General features: G+C 43.1%; 1 protein-coding gene across 1 annotated transcript in view; it reads left to right on the forward strand.

The window, feature by feature from the left end:
* The window catches only part of LOC140491105 (neuromedin-K receptor-like), a 78,760-nt gene that overhangs the window by 49,281 nt on the left and 6,399 nt on the right, over window positions 1-23,080 (forward strand). The window contains exons 2-3 of the mRNA XM_072589165.1: window positions 9,081-9,257; window positions 15,491-15,641. Of these exons, the coding sequence (XP_072445266.1) occupies window positions 9,081-9,257; window positions 15,491-15,641 (328 nt within the window). The remainder of the gene's footprint in view (window positions 1-9,080; window positions 9,258-15,490; window positions 15,642-23,080) is intronic.

Raw genomic sequence — 23,080 nt, forward strand, 5'->3', positions numbered from 1 at the left:
TAATTTCAACTTTTGCATATCTATTTATCCTGCTTGAAATTCCCAGTTTTCTGCATGCACTGTGGCATTAAATTCTAGCATTATTCTTTGTGCTATTTCTAGCTGGAGCATTATATCCAAGAACAAGAAAATTAAGATCAAAAGTTCAAAATGTTGACAGACAAAAGAATTACCAGATTACTCACTTGTTCTTGGATGAAAGTTGGCATTTCATATCGTCCTGCCCAGTCTGGGTTCCACTCCACACTTTGTTGGTTGATGCAAGAAAGCAAGCTAGAGTCTACCTGCCCATACCATTGGAAGTTTTAGCTTTATGTTTTTAGATGGTTCCTAGTTGTACCTTTATAAAATGCCCTTATGTATTCTTTTCATTGTTAGGTTACGCAGTCTGTATCATTCTTTACTTTTTCTCAGGAAGTTGGAAACACGTGGTGGCATGATTGCTCAGTGGTCGGCAGTGCTGCCTCACAGCACCAGAGACCTGGGTTCGATTCCACCCTCAGATGACTGTCTGTGTGGAGTTTGCACATTCTCCCCGTGTCTATGTGGGTTTCTTCCGGGTGGTCTGGCTTCCTCCCACAAACCAAAGATGGCCGTGCTAAATGACCCATAGTGTTCAGGGATGTGTAGGTTAGGTGTTTTAGCCATGAGATATGTGAGGATGGGTCTAAGTAGAATGTTTATTGAAGGGTTAATGTGGACTCATTGGGCGAAATGACCTGTTTCCATAATGTATGGATTCTATGCATATAAATTGTTCTTTGAATTAATGCTCACACATTACTTCAGATCCTAAAGATAGCAGCTAAGACATCATTTACTTAATTGTTAAGCAAATCTCTATGAGGTAATCTGCCTGACTTGGGGTGCTTTTTGATGTTTAATCCTTTAAGCTTTTGCATAACATGGCTTAGTTTGTAACATTTCTGGGATTTAGTCTACTTTATGGGAAAAATCCATTTAAACATCTTGCTAGCCGGCTGTGCTGATTCTGTTGTATTGTTCAATAGACTTTCTGATGCTTTGACCATTCTACTATTTATTTAGCTGAATCAATGATTTACTAGAATGTGTTTTTGTCTATCTGTCTCCTTTCTTGCCTAAAGATTATGTTTCATAACCTTTGCTTTGTCCGAATACCAACTTTTCTTACTGCTTAGCGGAAATTCCCTTGTGTAAGGCTTCCAAATAATGTTGGACACAGGGTAAGTGCCACAATACTAAGCAATGATCCTGTCAAATGGATTCCTATATGATGAATTATTGAATTTGCTTTTTTGTGTATTTAGATTCCAGACTAATTCTGATCGTTTCTCTGGTTGTTTTGAAACAATGTATCTGGCTGCATTGCAATACCAAACTAATGGGAATCTGTGCTGAAAACAAAACTCCTGGAGGTCACAGCGGGTCAGACAGCATCCACGGAGAGAGAACAAGCTAACATTTCGAATCCAGATGACTCTTCATCAGAGCTGACGTGAAGTGTGGAGGGGACAACATTTATGCCATAGTTTGAGGTGGGGGGATGGGGGTGGGAGGTAGTGGGTGTAGGGTGCTGGTGGAGAAAAGATGCTGATAGTTCAGGTTAAGTGATTGGAATGTGAGAATGGCAGAACAATGGTGTGTCATCTGCCAGACTTGAAGGAGAGTAACTGGGATGAGGGGAGGGGAGAAAGGACATGATAATAAGCTAATGGGCTGCACGGTGGCACAGTGGTTAGCACTACTGCCTCACAGCGCCAGACACCCGGGTTCAGTTCCTGCCTCGGGCCACTGTCTGTGTGGAGTTTGCACATTCTCCCCGTGTCTGCGTGGGTTTCCTCCGGGTGCTCCGGTTTCCTCCCACAGTCTGAAGATGTGCAAGTCAGGTGAATTGGTCATGCTAAATTGCCTGTAGTGTTAGGTGAATGGAGTAACTGTAAGGGAATGGGTCTGGGTGGGTTGCTGTTCGGAGGGTCGGTGTGGATTTGTTGGGCCGAAGGGCCTGTTTCCACACTGTAAGTAATGTCCCTGGTGCAGTGGTTAGCACTGCTGCCTCACAGCACCAGAGTCCCAGGTTCGATTCCAGCCCCAGCCAACTGTCTGTGTGGAGTTTGCACATTCTCCCCGTGTCTGCGTGGGTGTCCTCTGGGTGCTCCGGTTTCCTCCCACAGTCCAAAGGTGTGCAGGCCAGGTGAATTGCCCATGCTAAATTGCCCGTAGTGTTAGGTGCATTAGTCAGAGGGAAATGGGTCTGGGTGGGTTACTCTTCGGAGGGTCGGTGTGGACTGGTTGGGCCGAAGGACCTGTTTCCACACTGGAGGGAATCTAATCTAATCTAATCTAAAAGAATGGGAAGAAATGGTTCACAGTTTGAAGGTGTTGAACTCTATATGAAGTCCAGAAGGCTGTAAAGTGCCTAGTCTGAAGATGTGATGTTGTACCTCCAGTTTACGCTGTGATTCACTGGTACACTGCAGCATGCTGAGGACAGGCAAATGGGCATGCGAGCAGGATGCTGTATTAAAATGACCAGGGAAAGGGAAGGTCAGGGTCCTTCTTACGCACAGACCAAAGGTGCTCCACAAATCAGTCACCAAGTCTGTGTTTGATTTCTCAAATGTAGAGTAAGAGTACTCATTTTGTATGTTCATGACTTATCCTCTTTCCAGTATAGTTTCCTGATTGAATTAAATTATTGCTATGCCTTCATGCAATATTGAACCTAACTGCACAGAACTCACTGGGATCCTGGCACCCACACAACCTGCAAGCTCCTAGCCAGTTCAAGTCTAAAGCTAAGTGTTAATTCTACTGGTTGGGCTCATGGATTAAGTAACCGACTTAAAGAATACTTGGCTTTTTTTAATCTCAATAATTGACTGCCTAACTGGTCTAGATGAATTATTATGGGCAGTGAGGAAATGTCAGAGACATTGAGCAAGTATTTTGGCCTGAATTAGCATCAAGCTGGAGAACTTCTCTATTGTTATGAAAATGGCTGGGGACGAACACATCCAGAAGTCTCGCCCTCGAACCTGACATCTATTACTTCCTAAATGACACATCGGCAGTTCACAGATGCTACACATGTTAAAGTGCAATTGTCCCAGGCTGATCTGATTTTCGCTGACTGGACAAATTTATGCACTTTTGACCTGGCAGGAGAAGATCTAAAGCAACTGAAAGCCTTTGGCGAGGCAAAGTATCCTTTCGGATATGATTCCAGGCACCTTGGGGGTGGTCCGGTGCCTTTGGGAAAGATAGAAGCCCTTTGGAATAGAAAGATATCCTTTCAGACTGTTAAATGTAGATATGAACACTCAGAAAGTGTGCATAAACTCATTGGAGCTGAAGAAGTGAGCCATTGAAGGATAAGACAAAGGGAGCTGACAAGTAGTCAAAGTATTTAAAACATTTGCTCTTTAAATACTTTGTAAAAACTGTCAGAAGTGTTTAAAAATACCATACTTGTTGTTTCATTCCACCTTTATAATTCTGAGGCTTATCATTTCAGGACTAATGTTGCATGGCTGATGCACAGACTCATCACAGTGGAGTATTTATCATTTCACAGATTAATTGACAGTTGTAAATGGCTAATAGATTTTTGAACTGAGTCTGGTAATGCACTTTTTTTAAGGGATTGAAGAAAGCTAAATCAAATGAATAGATTTCATCAATTCTTTTATTTTAGAAAATAGTCATTTCATCGATAAATACTGAAGAGAATATGAAATATAAGGGTACGTTAGCTAGTAATATAAAAGAAGACTGAAGTACTTTGTTTAGGTATCTAGAAGTTAAGAGAGAGGCAAAGAGTGGATATTAGAAAATGAGGCTGGGAAACAAAGAAATGGCATATGAACTGAATCGATATTTTGCATCAGTTCTCACAGTGAAAGACAGCAGCAGCATATCAGAACTTCAAGAGTGGCAGAAAGTAGAGGTGAGGGTAGTGGCCATCACTAAAGAAAAAATGCTTGGAAAGGTGGAAGGTCTGGAGGCGGACATATCAGCCGGATCAGATGAATTACACCCCAGAGTTCTGAAGGAGATAGCTGAGGAGATTGTAGAGGTAGTGATGGTGCTCTTTCAGAAATCGCTGGAGTCAGGGATGGTCCCAGAGGACTCGAAAATAGCTAATGTAACATCCCTGTTTAAGAAGAAAAGGGGCAGAAGACAGGAAACTGTAGGCCCATTAGTTTGACCACAGTCGTTGGTAAGATTTTAGAGTCTAGTATTAAGGATGAGATTGTGGAGTATTGGAAGTGCATTGTAAAATAGGGCAGAGTCAGCATGTCTTTGTCAAGGGGAGGTTATGCCTGACAAATCAATTAGAATTCTTTGAAGAGGTAACAAGCAAGTGAGACAAAGGAGAGTCAGTTGATATGATCGATTTGGATTTCCAGAAGGCCTTTGACAAGGTGCTGCACAGGAGGCTGCTAAATAATGCTAAATACATTAGGGTGGCACCGTGGCTCAGTGGTTAGCACTGGTGCCTCACAACGCCAGGGACCTGGGTTCGATTGCTGCCTCAGGCGACTGTCTGTGTGGAGTTTGCACATTCTCCCCGTGTCTCCATGGGTTCCCTCCAGGTGCTCCGGTTTCCTCCCACAGTCCAAAGATGTGCAGGTTAGGTGAATTGGCTGTGCTAAATTGCTCATAGTGTTAGGTACATTAGTCAGGGGTAAAGGTCGGGGAATAGGTCTGGGTGGGTTACTTTTCGGAGGGTCGGTGTGGACATGTTGGGCCGAAGGGCCTGTTTCCACACTGTAGGGAATGGAATTGACTCAAATCATAAGTTAAGAGCCCATGATGTTAGGGGCAAAGTACTGGCTTGGATACAGAAATGGCAGGATGCAGAGAGTAAAGATAATGACAGGAATGGCAACCAGTGACGTGCGGAGTTCCGCAGGGATCCATGTTGGGACCACAGCAAATCAGGTTATACATTAAAGATTTGAATGAAGGAACTAAGAGCATTGTTGCTGAGTTTGCAGATGACACAAAGATAGGTAGAAGGACAGGTAGTGTTGAGGAAGCAGGGAGGCTGCAGAAGGACTTGGACAGGCTGGGAGAGTGGGCAAAGAAGTGGCAGATGGAGTACAATGTGGGAAAATGTGCAGTCGGAAGAATAGAGGCATAGACTATTTTCTAAATTGGAAAGCGGTCGGAAATCTGAAGTACAAAGGGATGTGGGTATTCTAATTCAGGGTTCTCTTAAAGTCAACCTGCAGTTTCAATTGGCAATTAGGAAGGCAAATGCAATTTTAGCATACTTTTCAAGAGAGCTAGAATACAAGAGCAGAGATGTACTGCTGAGGCTGTATAAGGCTCTGGTCAGACCACATTCAAAATATTGTGAGCAGTGTTTGACCACATATCAAAAGAAAGATGTGGTAGCATTGCAGGGACGCCGGAGAAGGTTTACAAGAATGCTCCCAGGAATGAAGGGCTTGTCGTATAAGAAGCAGTTGAGTACTCTGAGTCGATACTCAATGGAGTTTAGAAGGATAAGGGAGCTTCTGACTGAAACTTACAGAAACTTGAGAGGCCTGGATAGATTGGACATGACAAAGATGTTCCACTCATCAGAGACTAGGACTCAATGGCACAGCCTCCGTGTGAAGTGATGACCCTTTAGAACTGAGATAAGGAGGAATTTCTTCAGCCAGAGGGTGGTGAATCTATGGAACTCATTGCCTCGGAGGATGACAGTGGCCAACTCGTTGTGTGTATTTAGATAGGTTTTTGATTGGTAAGGGGATCAAGGATTATGGGGAGAAGGGAGGAGAATGGGGTTGAGAAGTATATCAACCATGATTGAATGATAGAGAAGACTCAATGGTCTGAATGGCTTAATTCTGCTCCTATATCTTATGATAATTGTCTTGGCCCATAGCCTTGTATACCTTGGCATTACAGATGCACGCCTGTATTTCAAATTCCCATCTCTTGGATGAAAAAAATGTCCCCACATCCCCTCTAAACATCCTGCCCCTGACCTTCAATCATTGATGCCTTCACCAAGGGGAGAAGTTCCTCCTGCCTACCCTGCCTATGCCCCTCATTTTATCCATCATAATCAAGCTTCCTCTCAATCTCCTCTGTTCCAAGGAAAACAATCCCAGTCTATCCAATCTCCTTTTATCTGAAACTCTTCAGTCCAGGGAATATCCTGGTAAATCTCATCAGGATTCTTTCCATTGCTATCACGTGTTTCCTATAATGTGGATTCCAGAACCTCACACAATTCCCAAGCTGTGGCCTAATCACTGTTTTATACAGTTCTAGCATCACCTCCCTGCTCTAACACACTGTACCATGGCTAATAAAGGCAAATATTCCATATAGGAGAAAGTGAAGACTGCAGATGCCGGAGATCAGTTTCAAAAAATGTGGTGCTGGAAAAGCTCAGCCTCTTCTTTCATCAGGAAGAGCTCATACTTAAAAGGTTGACTCTCCTGCTCCTTGGATGCTGCCTGACTGGCTGTGCTTTTCTGGCACCACAAATATTCCAAATGCCTTCTTAAGTAGTTTATCTAACTGTCCCTCTATCTTAACATACAAAAAATTTGACTAATACACAAGAATGCTTCAAAATAAATATTCTTCGCTGCTGAATAGTGCTGCATTTAAACATAGAGATGGGAGTAAAAAACAACCTTTTTGTATAAAAACCAAAATGACTGAGGATGCTGGAAACCAGAAACAAAAGCAGACATTGTTGGAACAGGTCTGGCAGCATCTGTGGAGAGCAAAAAGAGTTAACATTTTGGGTCCAGTGACCCTTCCTCAGAACTCTCACTCCAATCTATTTGTATCGTGTCCCACAAAACCACAGGATGTCACAGGGTACTTTTCAGCCAATTAAATATCTTCTTTGAAAATTTGACTAATATAATGTAGGGAGTCCCCTCAAGAGGTCAGAGTTTATTGAGTGATTTATTCAAGGGTGAATAACTCAACCAGACATGCAAGACCTTCTAGAATTCTAGTCATTATATTTGCAAATTGAATACAAATAAAAAATACATTTATGTTCATGTAGGAATAAGCATCAATTTAAATTCCTACTTGAGTTAACAATTTGTATTGGTTGGGTTTGACACTATAACCACTGTTGCCTATTATTTACTTTCTATAACTTGCTGCTAGTTTAATTGACCAATATAATTCACAGAAGCCCAGCCTGACACTGAGGCACAGAAATGTTAGGACAAGTGATCAAAAACTTGGGCAAAGAGATAGAACAGTCTGACCATCCAAAGATCTTGAGTAGGAGAATTTTAAAAAATCTTTACTGGAAACTGACCCTGTAATCTTTCTGAATTAATTACTGGGAACTGATTATTATCATTTGTTCAAAACATTCTTCCAGCTCAATAGATATGGCCAGCTAAGTAATAGAACTGGGAAATCTGTTTGATCAGATTTGTAACAGATTTAAATGAGGACCATGAGACTATGTTGTGGCAAGAATTGGGAATGATATGTTGTAGCAACAATAACTTCTTTTTACGTAACATCTTTAATGTTATAAAATGACTAGGGCATTTCATAGATGTATTATAAACAAAATATGACAGTGAGCCACATGAGGAGATTTTGTGTCAAATGACAAAAGTTTAGTCAGAGTAGTAGGTTCGATGGTGTGGTTTAATGGAAGAAAAAAAGGTGGAGAGGTAGACAGTAGGGAGGTTATTCCAGAGCTTGAGGGTGAGAGTAAAATTGCTGACACCAATGGTGGAGCAATTAAAATCTACATGCACAAGAGACCAGAATTAGCAGGGTTCAGTTGTCTTGGATAGTTGTGAGTCTATAGGAGATTACAATTAAAAGGAGGGTGAGACCATAGGGTATTTGGAATGAAGGATGAGAATTAGAAAATCACAACATTGCTTGACTGGGAGCCTAATGTAGGTCAACCATCACAGGAGTGAATGGGGAACTTTATGCTTGTTAAAACATAAGCAGCAGAGGTTTGGATGAGCTGAAGCGTATGGAAGTTAGAATGTGGAAGAATAGTCTCGCGTGCACTGCCCATAACCCTGCAATTTTATCTCTCTTAAGTGCCCACTGGGTGCTCCAGTTTCCTCCCACAGTCCAAAGATGTACAGGTCAGGTGAATTGGCCATGCTAAATTGCCCGTAGTGTTAGGTAAGGGGTAAATATAGGGGTATGGGTGGGTTACGCTTCAGCGGGTCGGTGTGGACTTGTTGGACCGAAGGGCCTGTTTCCACACTGTAATGTAATCTAATCTAATCTAATTTGTTGCTTCTCTAAACAATGAAATTATGCTCACTAAATCTCAATGTAGACATTTGTTACCTGTGGACTTTATTGCTGTAGTGCTGTCTTTGTTGGCTATTCATTCTTCAGCTTGTCAAAAACATAGCTGTTCATATCCAGATCAATTATGTCCAACTCATCCATCATCAAGCCCTCTGATCTGTTCTCACTCCTGTCTCCAACTGTATTGAATTCAAACACCATTTTTCATCCTCAAATCCTCTTGCTACCACTCTCCTGCAGCCTTTTTCACTTGAATTAATCCTTTGTATTTAGTTTTTTTGCACTTCCCTTGCAATTGGTATCACATTCTCCAGCTGCAATGGACACCCTCTTTTAAACTACCATTGCATCTATGCACCTTGATACTTATTTAGAAAAACCTATTCTTCAACAACAGTTTTGGCCTCAGGTCTTAACTCTGGATGAACTAACATCTGTTTGTTCCATTTTTCAATAATACAGCTGCTATATGATTGTGACTTCAGTAAGCTGGTTTCAAAGAATATTGGAGACCAGTCACTGATAAGATAGTCATAAATTTATTCATGAAGAATGTTTTTTTCAGAGAAGGTGTTACCTTTATATAGCTTCTTGACATTAATTGCTGAAGTACTTTCATATCTAACACTATCTACTCTTTAAAAGACTGAATCCCTGGAGTATGGAGTGATTGTTGCACTGTTGCAGGTGTTGTCTTTCAATGAAAAATGTATCAAAAGACTATGTAGCATATATATATGTCCAATCGACTAAATTAACTATAGAAAGGAGTGATTGATTAATTCCCTTTTCTGTTTTTGCAGGTACATGGTAATTATACATCCTTTACAGCCAAGACTGTCAGCAACCACAACAAAAGTCATTATTATGAGCATCTGGGGTCTGGCTGTTACTCTTGCATTTCCTCAATGCTACTATTCAGAAATCAAGCATTACCCAGAACGGGTCCTCTGCCTTTTAAACTGGCCAGGAGATTTCATGTAAGTGTGAGCTGACCTTATACATGAGAGAAGATTCACAGGAAAGATACTTAACCTATGCATAGTACTAATTGGGATAAGCAAACAGCACTGAAAGAGTTGGAGATGCATGTATCAAGGTTTCATGAGACTCCCATTGTACGAACATAGAAAAATAGCCACTGGCACACTTGGATTCCAGATGCAGGCTGTTACTTGTGGCAAATTTGGGGGGGGGGGAGGCGCGGTGAATGAAATGTTGAGTCAAGATTAGAATAGTGATGGAAAAGCACAGCAGGTCAAGTAGCATCCGAGGAGCAGGAAAATCAACGTTTCAGGCAAAAGCTTGACGCACTGTCCTACAACAGTATCACTGTCAACCTCACTGAGACTTCACCTGACAAAGAAGCAGCATCCCAAAAGCTTGTGATTCCTGATGAAGGACTTTTGCTGCAAACATCGATTTTCCTGCTCCTCGGATGCTGCCTGACCTGCTGTGCTTTTCCAGCACTACTCTAATCTTGATTCTAATCTCCAGCATCTGCAGTACCCACTTTCGCCCACGTGAATGAAATGTTATCCCATTTCAGGTTACCAGTTTCAACATCAAAGATATGGGCATATCATCCAGTGACCCTCAGCAATACTCCCTTTACTGCAGGTCAATCCACAAACTCAATAATGCATCAACCTAACTTAGATATTTATTGTTGTACCTTCGTTATTGCTGGGTCAGATTCCTGAAGCTCCATAGCTAACAGTGCTGTGGATGTATCTCCACCATGTAGACAGCTGTTGTTCAAGAAGAGGGTCACCATTACTCATCAAAAATGGGTGATCAATAAAGGCTAGTGTAAAGAGCAATAATGGACCTTTCCTCATATCCCATTAAATATACTGACACATCTGAGTGAGATGATCATGTTATCGTTTCGCTTCCTTTGTCTATCCACAAACATTTTTCCTCATTCTAAGCATTTCAGAGCTCCAAATTGTTGATTCAACAGGGTTAGTCAAAGCCGTGCACAGTTTGACCACCACAGACAATGCAATTATTGCCCTCTATTGAGGGTCAAATTGTGATTGTAGCCAATTAGCAGACTTCACTAGATAAAGAAGTACTGCAGGCTTGGACTCAACATGATTAAATAGTTAATTGGCAGTTCCAGTAAACTCAACTACACTTCCCTATTCACCAACAGTCCCACAATCCTTAGCTTCCCTTGATCACTGACAATCATTTTCCACTCCTCCAGACCATGCAAAAATGGAAGTCTCTGGAAGATGATCGATGATCCTCTCCACTCCACCGAAGGATCACCACCTTCTCTCTGCTCCTCACACTCACCCTCTTACTCTACCCACCTCCTACCAGGGCTCAGGCTCTACCATTCTCACTATTGCCTGCAACATCTTCTTTCACTTGCTTGATTCACTTTCTCCTGACCCTGCATAGACTCTGCACTGCCGAGTCACTCACTCAAGAAAACCTTTCTGCCACCACCGCATCAGCGCTAACTGCTGAATCAGCCACTTCCATCTCTCTCAAGCCCTCTCTTTCTGTCATTCCAGGAGAAAACTCTCGCAAGAGGGGGAAAAGAGACGGGATGGGTGGTGGGGCGGCTTGACATTTGGCTTCCACCTCCTATGAGAAGTGAATCTTGACCCTGACCATCCTGAGTGTCTGACTGACTTTGCCCAAGACTGACAATGGAGGCTGCCCTTGACGCATTGTACTAGGACAATATCACTGTCAACCTCACTGAGACTTCACCTGACAAAGGAGCAGCGTCCCGAAAGCTTGTGATTTCAACTAAACCTGGTCAACTATAACCTGGTGTCATGTGACTTCTAACTTCACTGAGGAGTCTGGCAGCCATTACAAACAGTATGCGCTAACTGGCACACAAGACAGAAATAATGTCAGCCTGGTAGCTCTGTCTGGGGTGGGGTAGGGAGAAGGTTGGAGCTGGGGGATGGGGTACTCCAGAAAGGTAAGGCAGGGATACAGTGAGCACCAGGAGAGCCTCAAGGTGAGTAAACACTAAGAGAGTATGTGAACAGTTTCCTATGGATGGCACGGTGGCTCATTGGTTAGCACCACTGCCTCACAGCAGCGGGGATCTGGGTTCAATTCCAGCCTCGGGCGACTGGAGTGTGGAGTTTGCACGTTCTCCCCATGTCTACGTGGGTTTCCTCTGGGTGCTCCAGTTTTCTCCCACAGTCACAAAGATGGGCAAGTTAGGTGAATTGACCATGCTACATTGTCTGCAATGTTCAGGGATGTGTAAGTTAGGTGCATTAGTCAGGGGTAAATGTAGGGTGATAGGGTAGGGGAATGGGTCTGGGTGGGTTACTCTTCAGAGGGTCGGTGTGGACTTGTTGTGCCGAAGGGCCTGTTTCCATACTTAGGTCTTAAGACAATAAGACGTAGGAGTGGAAGTAAGGCCATTCAGCCCATCAAGTCCACTCCGCCATTCAATCATGACTGATGGGTATTTCAACTCCACTTACCCGCACTCTCGTTGTAGCCCGTAATAATCTCTGCCTTGAAGACATTTAACGTCCAGGCCTCCTCTGCACTCCGTGGCAATGAATTCCACAGGCCTACCACTCTCTGGCTGGAGAAATGTCTCCTCATTTCCACTCAAAATTGACCCCTTCTAATTCTAAAGCTGTGCCCACAGATCCTAGTCTCCCGCCTAACAGAAACAACTTCCTGGCGTCTACTCTTTCTAAGCCACGCATTATCTTGTAAGTTTCTATTAGATCTCCCCTCAACCTTCTAAACTCTAATGAATACAATCCCAGGATCCTCAGCCGTTCATCATATGTTAGACCTACCATTCCAGGGATCATCCGTGTGAATCTCCGTTGGATACGCTCCAGTGCCAGTATGTCCTTCCTGAGGTGTGGGGCCCAAAATTGGACACAGTATTCTAAATGGGGCCTAACTAGAGCTTTATAAAGTCTCAGTAGCACATCACTGCATTTATATTCCAACCCTCTTGAGATAAATGACAACATTAGATTTGCTTTTTTATCAGAGTTGCAGGTTGAGTAGTTAGTTAAGGGGATTCAATGATTCTATGGTTAACAGTGAAACACAGCCTGTTCCAAGCTGTGGCCTAGATTACTCTTCCTGCTTGCAAACTGTACTTGCTGGCACATCTCAAAGTGTGGCTTTAAAGTGCTGTAAATCCTGTAAATAGATTGGAAAGGTGCCATGGGATTCCTGAGAGATGGCGAGGTGACAGATGCTGGCAGCTGTGTCCACGGGGTTCATGCTGCTGGTGCCGTGAACTCTGCCCTGAGACATCATTGATGGGTGTCCCAGAGGAGCAAGCAGCCAGCTGGCATCATATTGACTGAACTTGCTGCCATGAACTGCCAGTATCTGGTCTTCTCGCAGTGAATCGTGCAAGAGGAAGCTACTTGTTAATAAAGGTGGGATTTTCAGTGAATGAAGCCAATAGGACACAATAAGCTCCATTGCTTGATGAGTGTCGCATCTCGAGACCCAGAACTTTGTTTTGAAAATGCAAGGGGTTGCTCATGATTTCGAGAAAGGTCTTGTTGAAACTTTGCATGATTCTCCCAGATTTCTCATCACACCCTAGTGTCATTCAGGCCCCTGTAAGATTTCACCCAATGAGCTAGATTGACCTAAAACCTAAATCTTGGAGTAGGGGAAATGGGCAAATCTATTTTCTACAGGATAAGCAAGTTAACCTATAGACTAGTGAGCCTGATCTCGGTGGTGGGCAAGCTGTTGGAGGGAATCCTGAGGGACAGGATATATATGTATTTGGAAAGGCAAGGACTGATTCGGGATAGTCAACATGGCTTTGTGCATGGGAAATCATGTCTGACAAACTTGATTCAGTTTTTTGAGGAAGTAACAAAGTAGATTGATGAGGTCAGATGTGATCTATATGGACTTCAGTAAGGCATTCGACAAGGTTCCCCATGGGAGACTGATTAGCAAGGTTGGATCTCATGGAATACAGGGAGAACTAGCCATTTGGATACAGAACTGGCTCAAAGGTAGAAGACAGAGGGTAGTGGTGGAGGGTTGTTTTTCAGATTGGAGGCCTGTGACCAGTGGAGTGCCACAAGGATCGGTGCTGGGCCCTCTACTTTTTGTCATTTACATAAATGATTTGAATGTGAGCATAAGAGGTACAGTTAGTAAGTTTGCAGATGACACCAAAATTGGAGGTGTAGTGGACAGCGAAGAGGGTTCCCTCAGATTACAACAGGATCTTGATCAGATGGGCCAATGGGCTGAGGAGTGGCAGATGGAGTTTAATTCAGATAAATGCGAGGTGCTATATTTTGGGAAAGCAAATCTTAGCAGGACTTATATACTTAATAGTACGGTCCTAGGGAGTGTTGCTGAACAAAGAGACCTTGGAGTGCAGGTTCATATCTCCTTGAAAGTGGAGTCGCAGGTAGATAGGATAGTGAAGGCAGCATTTGGTATGCTTTCCTTTATTGGTCAGAGTATTGAGTACAGGAGTTGGGAGGTCATGTTGCAGCTGTACAGGACATTGGTTAGGCCACTGTTGGGACATTGCGTGCAATTCTGGTCTCCTTCCTATCGGAAAGATGTTGTGAAACTTGAAAGGGTCAGAAAAGATTTACAAGGATGTTGCCAGGGTTGGAGGATTTGAGCTATACGGAGAGGCTGAACAGGCTGGGGCTGATTTCCCTGGAGCGTCGGAAGCTGAGGGGTGACCTTATAGAGGTTTACAAAATTATGAGGGGCATGGATAGGGTAAATAGGCAAAGTCTTTTCCTTGGGGTCAGAGAGTCCAGAACTAGAGGGCATAATTTTAGGGTGAGAGGGGAAAGATATAAAAGAGACCTAAGGGGCAACTTTTTCATGCAGAGGGTTGTACGTGTACGGAATGAGCTGCCAGAGGAAGTGGTGGAGGCCAGTACAATTGCAACATTTAAGAGGCATTTGGATGAGTATATGAATAGGAAGGGTTTGGATGGATAGGGGCCGGGTACTGGCAGGTGGAAGTAGATTGGGTTGGGATATCTGGTCGGCATGGATGGGTTGGACCGAAGGGTCTGTTTCCATGCTGTACATCTCCATGACTCTGTGACTGTATGACGTATTCATCCCAAAAGTCCATGGGTTATGTTTGATCAAAGTAAACACTGAAAGAACTGCGGATGCTGTAAATCAGAAACAAAAACAGAAATTGCCGGAAAAGCTCAGCAGGTCTGGCAACATCTGTGGAGAGAAATCAGAGTTAACATTTCGGTTCGAGTGACCCTTCTAAGAAAGGCCTTTTTTGAACCTTTGGAAATTGTTCTCACGATTGCTATAGAGTTCCTGCTAAATGTGGGCAGGAGCTGTTTCATCCTCCGAGGAATTAAAAATGGAACTGAGCTCTGTACAATCATCAAGAAACACCCTCATGTCAATTTACTGTTTGCATTGCAGTAGAGGGAACTGGAATGTAGCTTGGAGATAAATGCATGCTATAACTCATGCCTTGGGGTACTTCTGGCTTCCTCATCACTGTCTGCCTCACTCTTCTCAGGCTGGCAGTTCCTTTCTGTTTGAATATCAAACTCCAAAGATGTGCAGGTTAGGTGGATTGGCCATGCTCAATTGCCCATAGTGTTCAGGGATGTGTAAGCTAGGTGGGTTAGCCATGGGAAATGTGGGGTAACAGAGATAGGATGGTGGGGGGAGGGTGTGGATTTGGGTGGGATGCTCTTCAGAGGGCTGGTGTGGATTTGATGGGCCAAATGGCATGTTTCCACACTGTAGGTATTCTATGATTCTATAGTCAACATGGCCTCTCCAGCTTCTTGCTATTTGGGTGAGATTTTTCTGAAAATGGATGCACAAGGAAACTAGCACAGTGTACTGGCACATCCATTGCTGAGAGAATTGGTCCAAATCTCCTTGCCTACTCCTGACAAGACGTAGAGCAATAAGAAAAATATTGTCTTAGACCCTAGCTGTAAGCATTAATAATAAACAGATCATCTTGTCCAGTGATGATCAGTGCACAGTGCACAGTGCACAGGAGGGTGTGGAGGCTGGTCAAGGGACCTATACTAGATATTTGTTGATCACCTTTGCTCAGAACAGCAAGATTATCTCCCAAATAAATTAGATTTAGGACTGTGATGGGTGAGTGCCAGAAATATATTCGTGGTGGTGAGCAAGAGCTGTCAGTTGATTACTGGTTTGCAATTATTCATTTTTTGCCATTCTCTTGCAGATACCAAATTGCTGTTCTTGTCCTGGTGTACCTGCTGCCATTAGTTGTGATGGCCATTGCATACACCATCATTGGATTCACACTGTGGGGTGGGGAAATTCCTGGCGATACTGTGGAAAACTACCACGAGCAGCTCAAGGCCAAACGAAAGGTTAAAACGAAATATGTTTTGAATGTGCAGAAAAGTTAAGAATTCATCATTGTCTGCGGGTGTGCGCTAGTCAATTCTGCATTGTGCCATTTAAGCTTTTCATCCTTGTTTGTCAGCACAGGTGCATAACATGTAGCATTTTAAATTAACTTTACCATTAGTTCATCTACCATCTCGCATTGGTTAAACTAACACATCCTACATGCAACATCTTGCCTTTAATTAATTCTAACCTTTTACACTCAGCTGTCAATTTCTTCAGGGCAAGAGGCTCAAACCTGGAATCCATTTCAAATACAGCTCTTCTCAGATTTGAGTCTTGGTGTTCAAAGATGTGAGAGGGTGCAAGCTGTGCTTCCACTATAGCATGCTCAAAAATAACTGCAGCCCATTTTCTAGGTCAAAGATTTCAGCTACCTGAAGTGACGATTCATTTGTTTTCTTTGCTGGCAAGTAAAGCATGAAATGGAGAACTTTTCAAGACTCACATATTTAATAACCGGTGCAATTGCCCACATTCAAAGGAATGGTGATGCGGAGCAATACTATGAAAATCCATATGGTCTTGTCAGAGGCAAAGTGCTCCATTTCAAAATAAATAATTCATCTTTCATGACCTGTTTGTCAGCTGTCTTTTAAGATATAGCTTGGGTGCTCTGTGAGTCAGAATTTAAATTGTAAAACTCACTCATTTGACAATAATCTAAACAGTCATATTTAGGAAAAAAAAAGAGGAACAGTGGGGGATAGAAAATTCACAATGCATAATATTGCGATGGGATATTGGAGTTTGGATTTTAGATATTAAGAAGAAAGGGAATTTTCCCACGTATCTGAGCTGGATGTTTGTTTTGATATCTCATGGATTCCAAACTTGTTCCTCTCAAGCCATAGGTCACAATGAACCTTCCCAAGGTCACCGTTCAGATTTCCCTTTCATAAAATACTCCAGCCTCATGAGTATTTCCTGATGGATGTAACCCCTCAATTTTGCTGTTCTTCTAATTCTCTTCTCACCTTGCTCGATAACTCGCTATCGTTTCCAATCAAATGCAGACCAGAACTCCAAATACTTTACAATATTCCGAGTGTGAGGTATCAAAGTTTTTAATGCAACTGCTATTTCAATTCTATTCCACTAAAAATGACCCTAGTGTTTTGTTTTTGCATTGTCAGTAATAACTTGTCTGTAAAACGAATCTTTAACATAATAAAATGTTTCAAGTCACTAGAGATTGAGAAAACAAAATATGACACCAGGCCAACGTGTCTGGGATAGCTGATGAAAAGGGGAAGGTTTTAAAAGAGCATTTTAAAAGGAGGAATGTGAGGTGGACAAGGTTAGAGAGAGAGAGGTCCAGTGCTGAAAGTGCAACCACCATGGGTGAAGTAAATAAAATCAGCTATGCTTAGGAGGTCAGACTCAGATGAGCAGAGATGTCTTGGAGGGTTGTGCAGTTGTAAGAGTTTACAGGGACTTGAGTCCAAGGGCTGACACTAAGAAGAGATTTAAATTTTAATTTCAAGATATTGCTTCACCAAGAGCCAGTCGACTTTATTGAGGGCATGAATGATGGATAAATGGGACTGGGGGCAAATAAGGAGGGGCAGCTGAGCTTTGGATGTCCACAGGTATGCAGGAGGCTGAGTAGGAGTGTACAGGCAGTTCAAGCCTCGAGGTAACTTGGGTGTGAATGAGGATTTCAGCAGCAGACAATCTGAGTCTGAGGTGAAGCCAGGTGAGGATGTTAATGTGGAAATAGATAAAGTGAATGATGTATACCCCTCTGCCATTCCATCAAAGAACTGAATTCAGTTAATCTTTTCCTGTAACAGCCAGATGTCATTAGTTTAACCCATTTTATTCCAAATTATTTTTCCTGTGTTTGTTGCATCTCAAAGCTTCCCTAGCACCAACAATAGGCTGACCAGCCCATAATCTCCGAGCTTATCCTTCCCTTCATCTGCAACAGGGTGTAACCAGCCTCGCAAGTCCATATCTAAGGAAGCATGGGAGGCTGAGTTCAGATCCTCCACAATATTCACCCATACCTCTCTTATCAACTGGGATGTATCCCATCTGGACTGGAAGATGTGGATGGAGTTGTGGGAAAACTGGAGGAAGGGTTAGAAGGTTGGGTGAGCAAGTTTGTGGATGATACGAAAGTCGGAGGAGTTGTAGACAGTGAGGAAGGATGTGGCAGGTTACAGCGGGATATAGAGAAGCTGCAGAGCTGGGCAGAAAGGTGGCAAATGGAGTTCAATGTAGCTAAGTGTGAGGTGATTCACTTTGGTAAGAGTAACAAAAAGATGGGGTACTGGGCTAATGGTCGGATACTTGGTAGTGTGGAAGAGCAGAGGGATCTTGGTGTCCATGTACACAGATCTCTGAAAGTTGCCACCCAGGTAAATAGTGCAGTGAAGAAGGCATATGGCGTACTGGCTTTTATTGGTAGAGGAATTGAGTTCCGGAGTCCTGAGGTCATGCTGCAGTTGTATAAGACTCTGGTGCGGCCGCATCTGGAATATTGTGTGCAGTTTTGGTCGCCATACTATAGGAAGGATGTGGAGGCACTGGAACGGGTGGAGAGGAAGTTTACCAGGATGTTGCCTGGTATGGTAGGAAGATCCTATGAGGAAAGGCTGAGGCACTTGGGGTTGTTTTCATTGGAGAAAAGAAGGTTTAGGGGTGACTTGATAGAGGTGTACAAGATGATTAGGGGTTTAGATAGGGTTGACAGTGAGAACCTTTTTCCACGTATGGAGTCAGCTATTACAAGGGGGCATAGCTTTAAATTAAGGGGGGGGTAGATATAGGACTGATGTTAGGGGTAGGTTCTTCACTCAGCAAGTCGTAAGTTCATGGAATGCCCTGCCAGTAGCAGTGGTGGACTCTCCCTCTTTATGGGTATTTAAGCGGGCATTGGATAGGTATATGGAGGATAGTGGGTTAGTGTAGGTTAGGTGGGCTTTGATCAGCGCAACATCGAGGACCGAAGGGCCTGTACTGCGCTGTATTCTTCTTCTAAAAAAAAACGTTTCCCCTTTGAGCTATGTTCACCTCTGTTTTTTAAGTAGCACCTTTTATCTATTTTTCAATTTCTTTGCAACCTCCTCCTTTACTGTATTGTTGGCAGTGACCTCTTTTATTTGGTGATGACAGATGCCACATACACATTCCATTGGCAGTAGCTTCTGCTCTTTGTGGTGGTGAACTTTGGGGACAGGAACAACATACTATTGTGTGGGTGGTGGTCAAACTTGACCCCACTGCCTTCCTTCCTGCCTCAGCTCAGGGTAGAAAATACTGGATTAGTGGTGCTGGAAGAGCACAGCAGTTCAGGCAGCATCCAATGAGCAGCGAAATCGACGTTTCGGGCAAAAGCCCTTCATCAGGTGTTGTATGAAAGGGTAGAAAATAGTCAACCTTCCTACCCACAGCAAAATGTGACCATTAAGGGGCCAATTAATGATCACTTCAGGGTATCGCTGCTGGTAGAAACCTGCCAGTGGATCTGTTGCCATGCAACAAGCATGATAGGTAAAATTTACATCCTGATTGTCAGCTCTGAATGGGGGCCGCTTACCAATCAATACCTGTTCAAGACACTTGGAAAGGGAAAGGGAAGGGTTTTCACTGAGATCCACTTGCTGCCCACAACCCTGCTCATTCTCCGTCCAACCTTGAACCTGGGAAATCCCGCTAAACGTTACTTACCTCTGACCTTGGACGTTGAAGCCTGTTGTTCCAACAGCAGCCACCACCTTCACCTGTGGCACTGCTGAGCACGAGAGCTGCTGGTCTTGGATTGGCCAGCAGCTCTTGCCTGGCGAAATTTCTGCACCTGGCTCCTGTTTCTAGGGAGGGCTATCCAATGGCTGTTAGGCTCCTGGTACGGAGGACCTTCCCAAAATGAGGCAACGCATGTTTTTCACTGATTTTCCAGCTGGCAAGCAAGATGAGTACAGGAGTTGGGAGGTCATGCTGCAGCTGTACAGGACATTGGTTAGGCCACTTTTGCGTGCAATTCTGGTCTCCTTCCTATCGGAAAGATGCTGTAAAACTTGAAAGGGTTCAGAAACGATTTACAAGGATGATGCCAGGGTTGGAAAGTTTTTAGCTATAGGGAGAGGCTGAATAGGCTGGGGTTGATTTCCCTAGAGCGTCGGAGGCTGAGGGGTGACCTTACAGAGGTTTATAAAATCATGAGGGGCATGGATAGAGTAAACAGACAAGGTCTTTTCCCTGGGGTGGGGGAGTCCAGAACTAGAGACCATAGGTTTAGGGTGAGAGGGGAAAGATTTAAAAGAGACCTAAGGGCCAATGTTTTCATGCAGAGGGTGAGCTCGAATGAGCTGCCAGAGGAAGTGGTGAAGGCTGGTATAATTACAGCATTTAAAAGATGGGTATATGAATAGGAAGGGTTTAGAGGGATATGAGCTGGGTGCTGGCAAATGGGACTAGATTAGGTTGGGATAGCTGATCAGCATGGATGAGTTGGACCAAAGGGTCTGTTTCTGTGCTGTACATCTCTATGACTGCATGAGGTAGGGCTGGAGTGATAGACAATGAGCAAATTAACAAGTTGGCTTTGGAGGGAATGTCTTGATGTCAAAAGGGGAAACCTGGAGCAGGGTTTGGGATGTAAAATGAGAATAAGAATAGAGTTGGGCAGGCACAGATAATCCTAATGCTAGTCAGTGTGCCAGTGCTATGCAAATGCAAGTGACCATTAAATGGTTAAATTGATTTAAATGACAATAAAAACCGTTGATCAGAGCCCAGTTGGATTTTTAAAATGAGCCTGCTAAACCCTTCCATACCATCAGAAGTATGGCTGAGGGCCAATAGATAGCTTCCTAACAGGAGACTGGAGGGCTACATTCTGGGATCACTTTGATGTGCAGCCCTACCCCTCCTAGGTAGATCAAGGGATACGGGGCTAGTGTGGGAAATAGGATTGAAGTAGGGGATCATCCATAACCTCATTAAAAGGAAGAGGAGGATCGATCAGTATTATGGCTTATCCCTATTTCCTCCTCCACCAAAACCTCTATACTGACCTAACCACCTAGGATTGTGGTCATAAAGCTGTGGCCGTATTTGATTTCAAATATTTAAAAGTGCTGAGAGAACATCTCAAGATTGAGCCTCCCTGTGTGGGGTGTCTCCTATTAGCCCTCCAGCTTTGACAGCTTGCCTTAATTTGATGGAGAAAACAACCTCTGTCCCACTCATGAGCTAATCTTGCAAATAATGCTCTGTTGCTGCTTCCATCACAATGTGCCAAAATTGGCACCCAAAGCCAAGCAGTAATTCCTGTGCCTATTGATGGTAGTTAGTTAGACATGGACCTTGCAGATATTACTAGTATGAGGATTGGTGCAGCAGAGGGTACTTTTCTGAAAGTGAGAATTAACATGTTGATAGAAGATCCTTTAGCCTTCACTGTAGGGAATCTAATCTAATCTAATTAATCTAGAATTTATAACCCCTGTTACGGAAGATTTGGTATTGCTTGATACTGTCTATGGATAGATAAGTTTCCAAAATGTGCTGCAGAACTCAGTGCCTACAATACACATATCAGTATATCTTGTTGCCTATTGTTTCTATTCATTTATTGGCTGTCTCTGCAGGAACATCTTTTGTGACTGATATCAGTGTCCTAGAGAAGGGTCTCTTCTACATCCTTCAAATGATTCTGAATCGTGTTTCATTCAGATAAGCAATCAACGCTGTGACGATAAAGATTATTATTTTCCACAGTGATTGATTTCATTTACTGTCAAACTAACTCATGATTCATATAACTCAATTTACTAGCAGCCTTGAATTTAAATTCAGTAGATCAGAACACACACATTGATCGATGTTTTGAAGTAAGGTCCAATTACATTATGAGAAAACATTCATTTATATAGCTTTTTTCACAATCTCCAGTCATGCCAGAACTATTAGCAATACAGAACTACTCCATTAGTTGTAGTAACTGTTGTAATGAAGGAAACATGAGGAGCAATTTCCCTTTAGAGAGGTTCAATATACAGTGATGAGAAAATGACCAGATAATCTGTATATTGGTGATTTTTAAGTTGTTCATGGGATGTGGGCATAGCTGGCCATGCCAGCGCCTATTACCCATCCCCAATTGCCCTGTGAGAGGCTGTTGGTGAACTGTCTTCCTGAGCTGCTGCAGTCCTTGGTACGTAGGAACACCCATAGTGCTGACAGGAAGGGATTTCCAGAATTTTGAACAAGTGAGAGAAAGGAATGGCAAATACGTTTCAGGATAGTGTGTGATTTGGAGGGGAACTTGAAGGTGGTTATGTACCCAAGCATCTGCTGCCCTTGACCTTATAGATGCTGGAGGTCACAATTTTGGAAGCTGTCATGAGAGGAATCCTGAAGACTTGTTGCGATGCATTTTGTAGAAAGTACACAGTTCTGCCACTGTGCATTGGCAGTAAAGGGAGTGAATATTGAAGATGGTGGATATACTGTCAGTCAAACAGACTGCTTTGCCCTGGTTGGTGTCTAGGATCTTGAGTTTTGTTGGAGCTGCACTCATCCAGGCAAATGGAAAGTATTCCATCATCAATAAGAGTAAATATTGTGCAAGTTTCATGGAGCATGCCCTACACTTCACCCTATAATATTAAGGGTGTTTGTTTAATGTGACTGACATGATGGCCTCAATTTAGCTTCTGTAGACAACATGGTAATAGCATGGCTGTCTCACAGCACCAGGGACTCAGTTTCGATTCCAGCCTTAGGCAATTGTCTGCATGGAGTTTGCACATTCTCCCTGCGTCTGTGTGGGTTTCCTCTGGGTGCTCTGGTTTCATCCCACTGATCAAAGATGTGCAGGTTAGGTGGGTTAGCTATGGGAACTGTAGGATTACAGGGATGGGGCAGGGGGTGGGTCTGGGTGGGATGCTTTTCAGAGAGTCAGTGTGGACTCACTGGGGTGAATGGCCTGCTTCCACACTGTAGGGATTTTATTTCTCTATTTTCTGTTCTGAAAGGAAGCACCTCCAGAAATGCAGCGATTCTTTCAGTCATGCAGTGAAGCGTGGGTATATATTTTTAGGAAAGTCTGATTGCGTTGTTCAAGTGTCTGCATAATGCTGGTATTTACACTGTCCATTCCTCTTACCAAATGACTGCCTTTGCATGTAATGTTTTTAGATTTGTTATTTCTGTGTCATCAACTGACAATAATCTACACCAGAGTCCTTAAAATAGAAGCAAAGGTTATATTCTCAATAACGTTAGATTAAGAAAATTGGAATTATTTCACAAAACAAGATCAGAATTGTGTCTAAGACCTGTTTTTAATCAGGCAAAATCATGGCTCAGAATTTTTCAGGTCATAAACTGATAGATAATCTGGGATAGGCTCTTCAATACTGATGCTCTCGAGTTTTGCTTCATG

Source organism: Chiloscyllium punctatum, chromosome 2 (genome assembly GCF_047496795.1).
Source record: "Chiloscyllium punctatum isolate Juve2018m chromosome 2, sChiPun1.3, whole genome shotgun sequence".
NCBI classification, from domain to species: domain Eukaryota; kingdom Metazoa; phylum Chordata; class Chondrichthyes; order Orectolobiformes; family Hemiscylliidae; genus Chiloscyllium; species Chiloscyllium punctatum.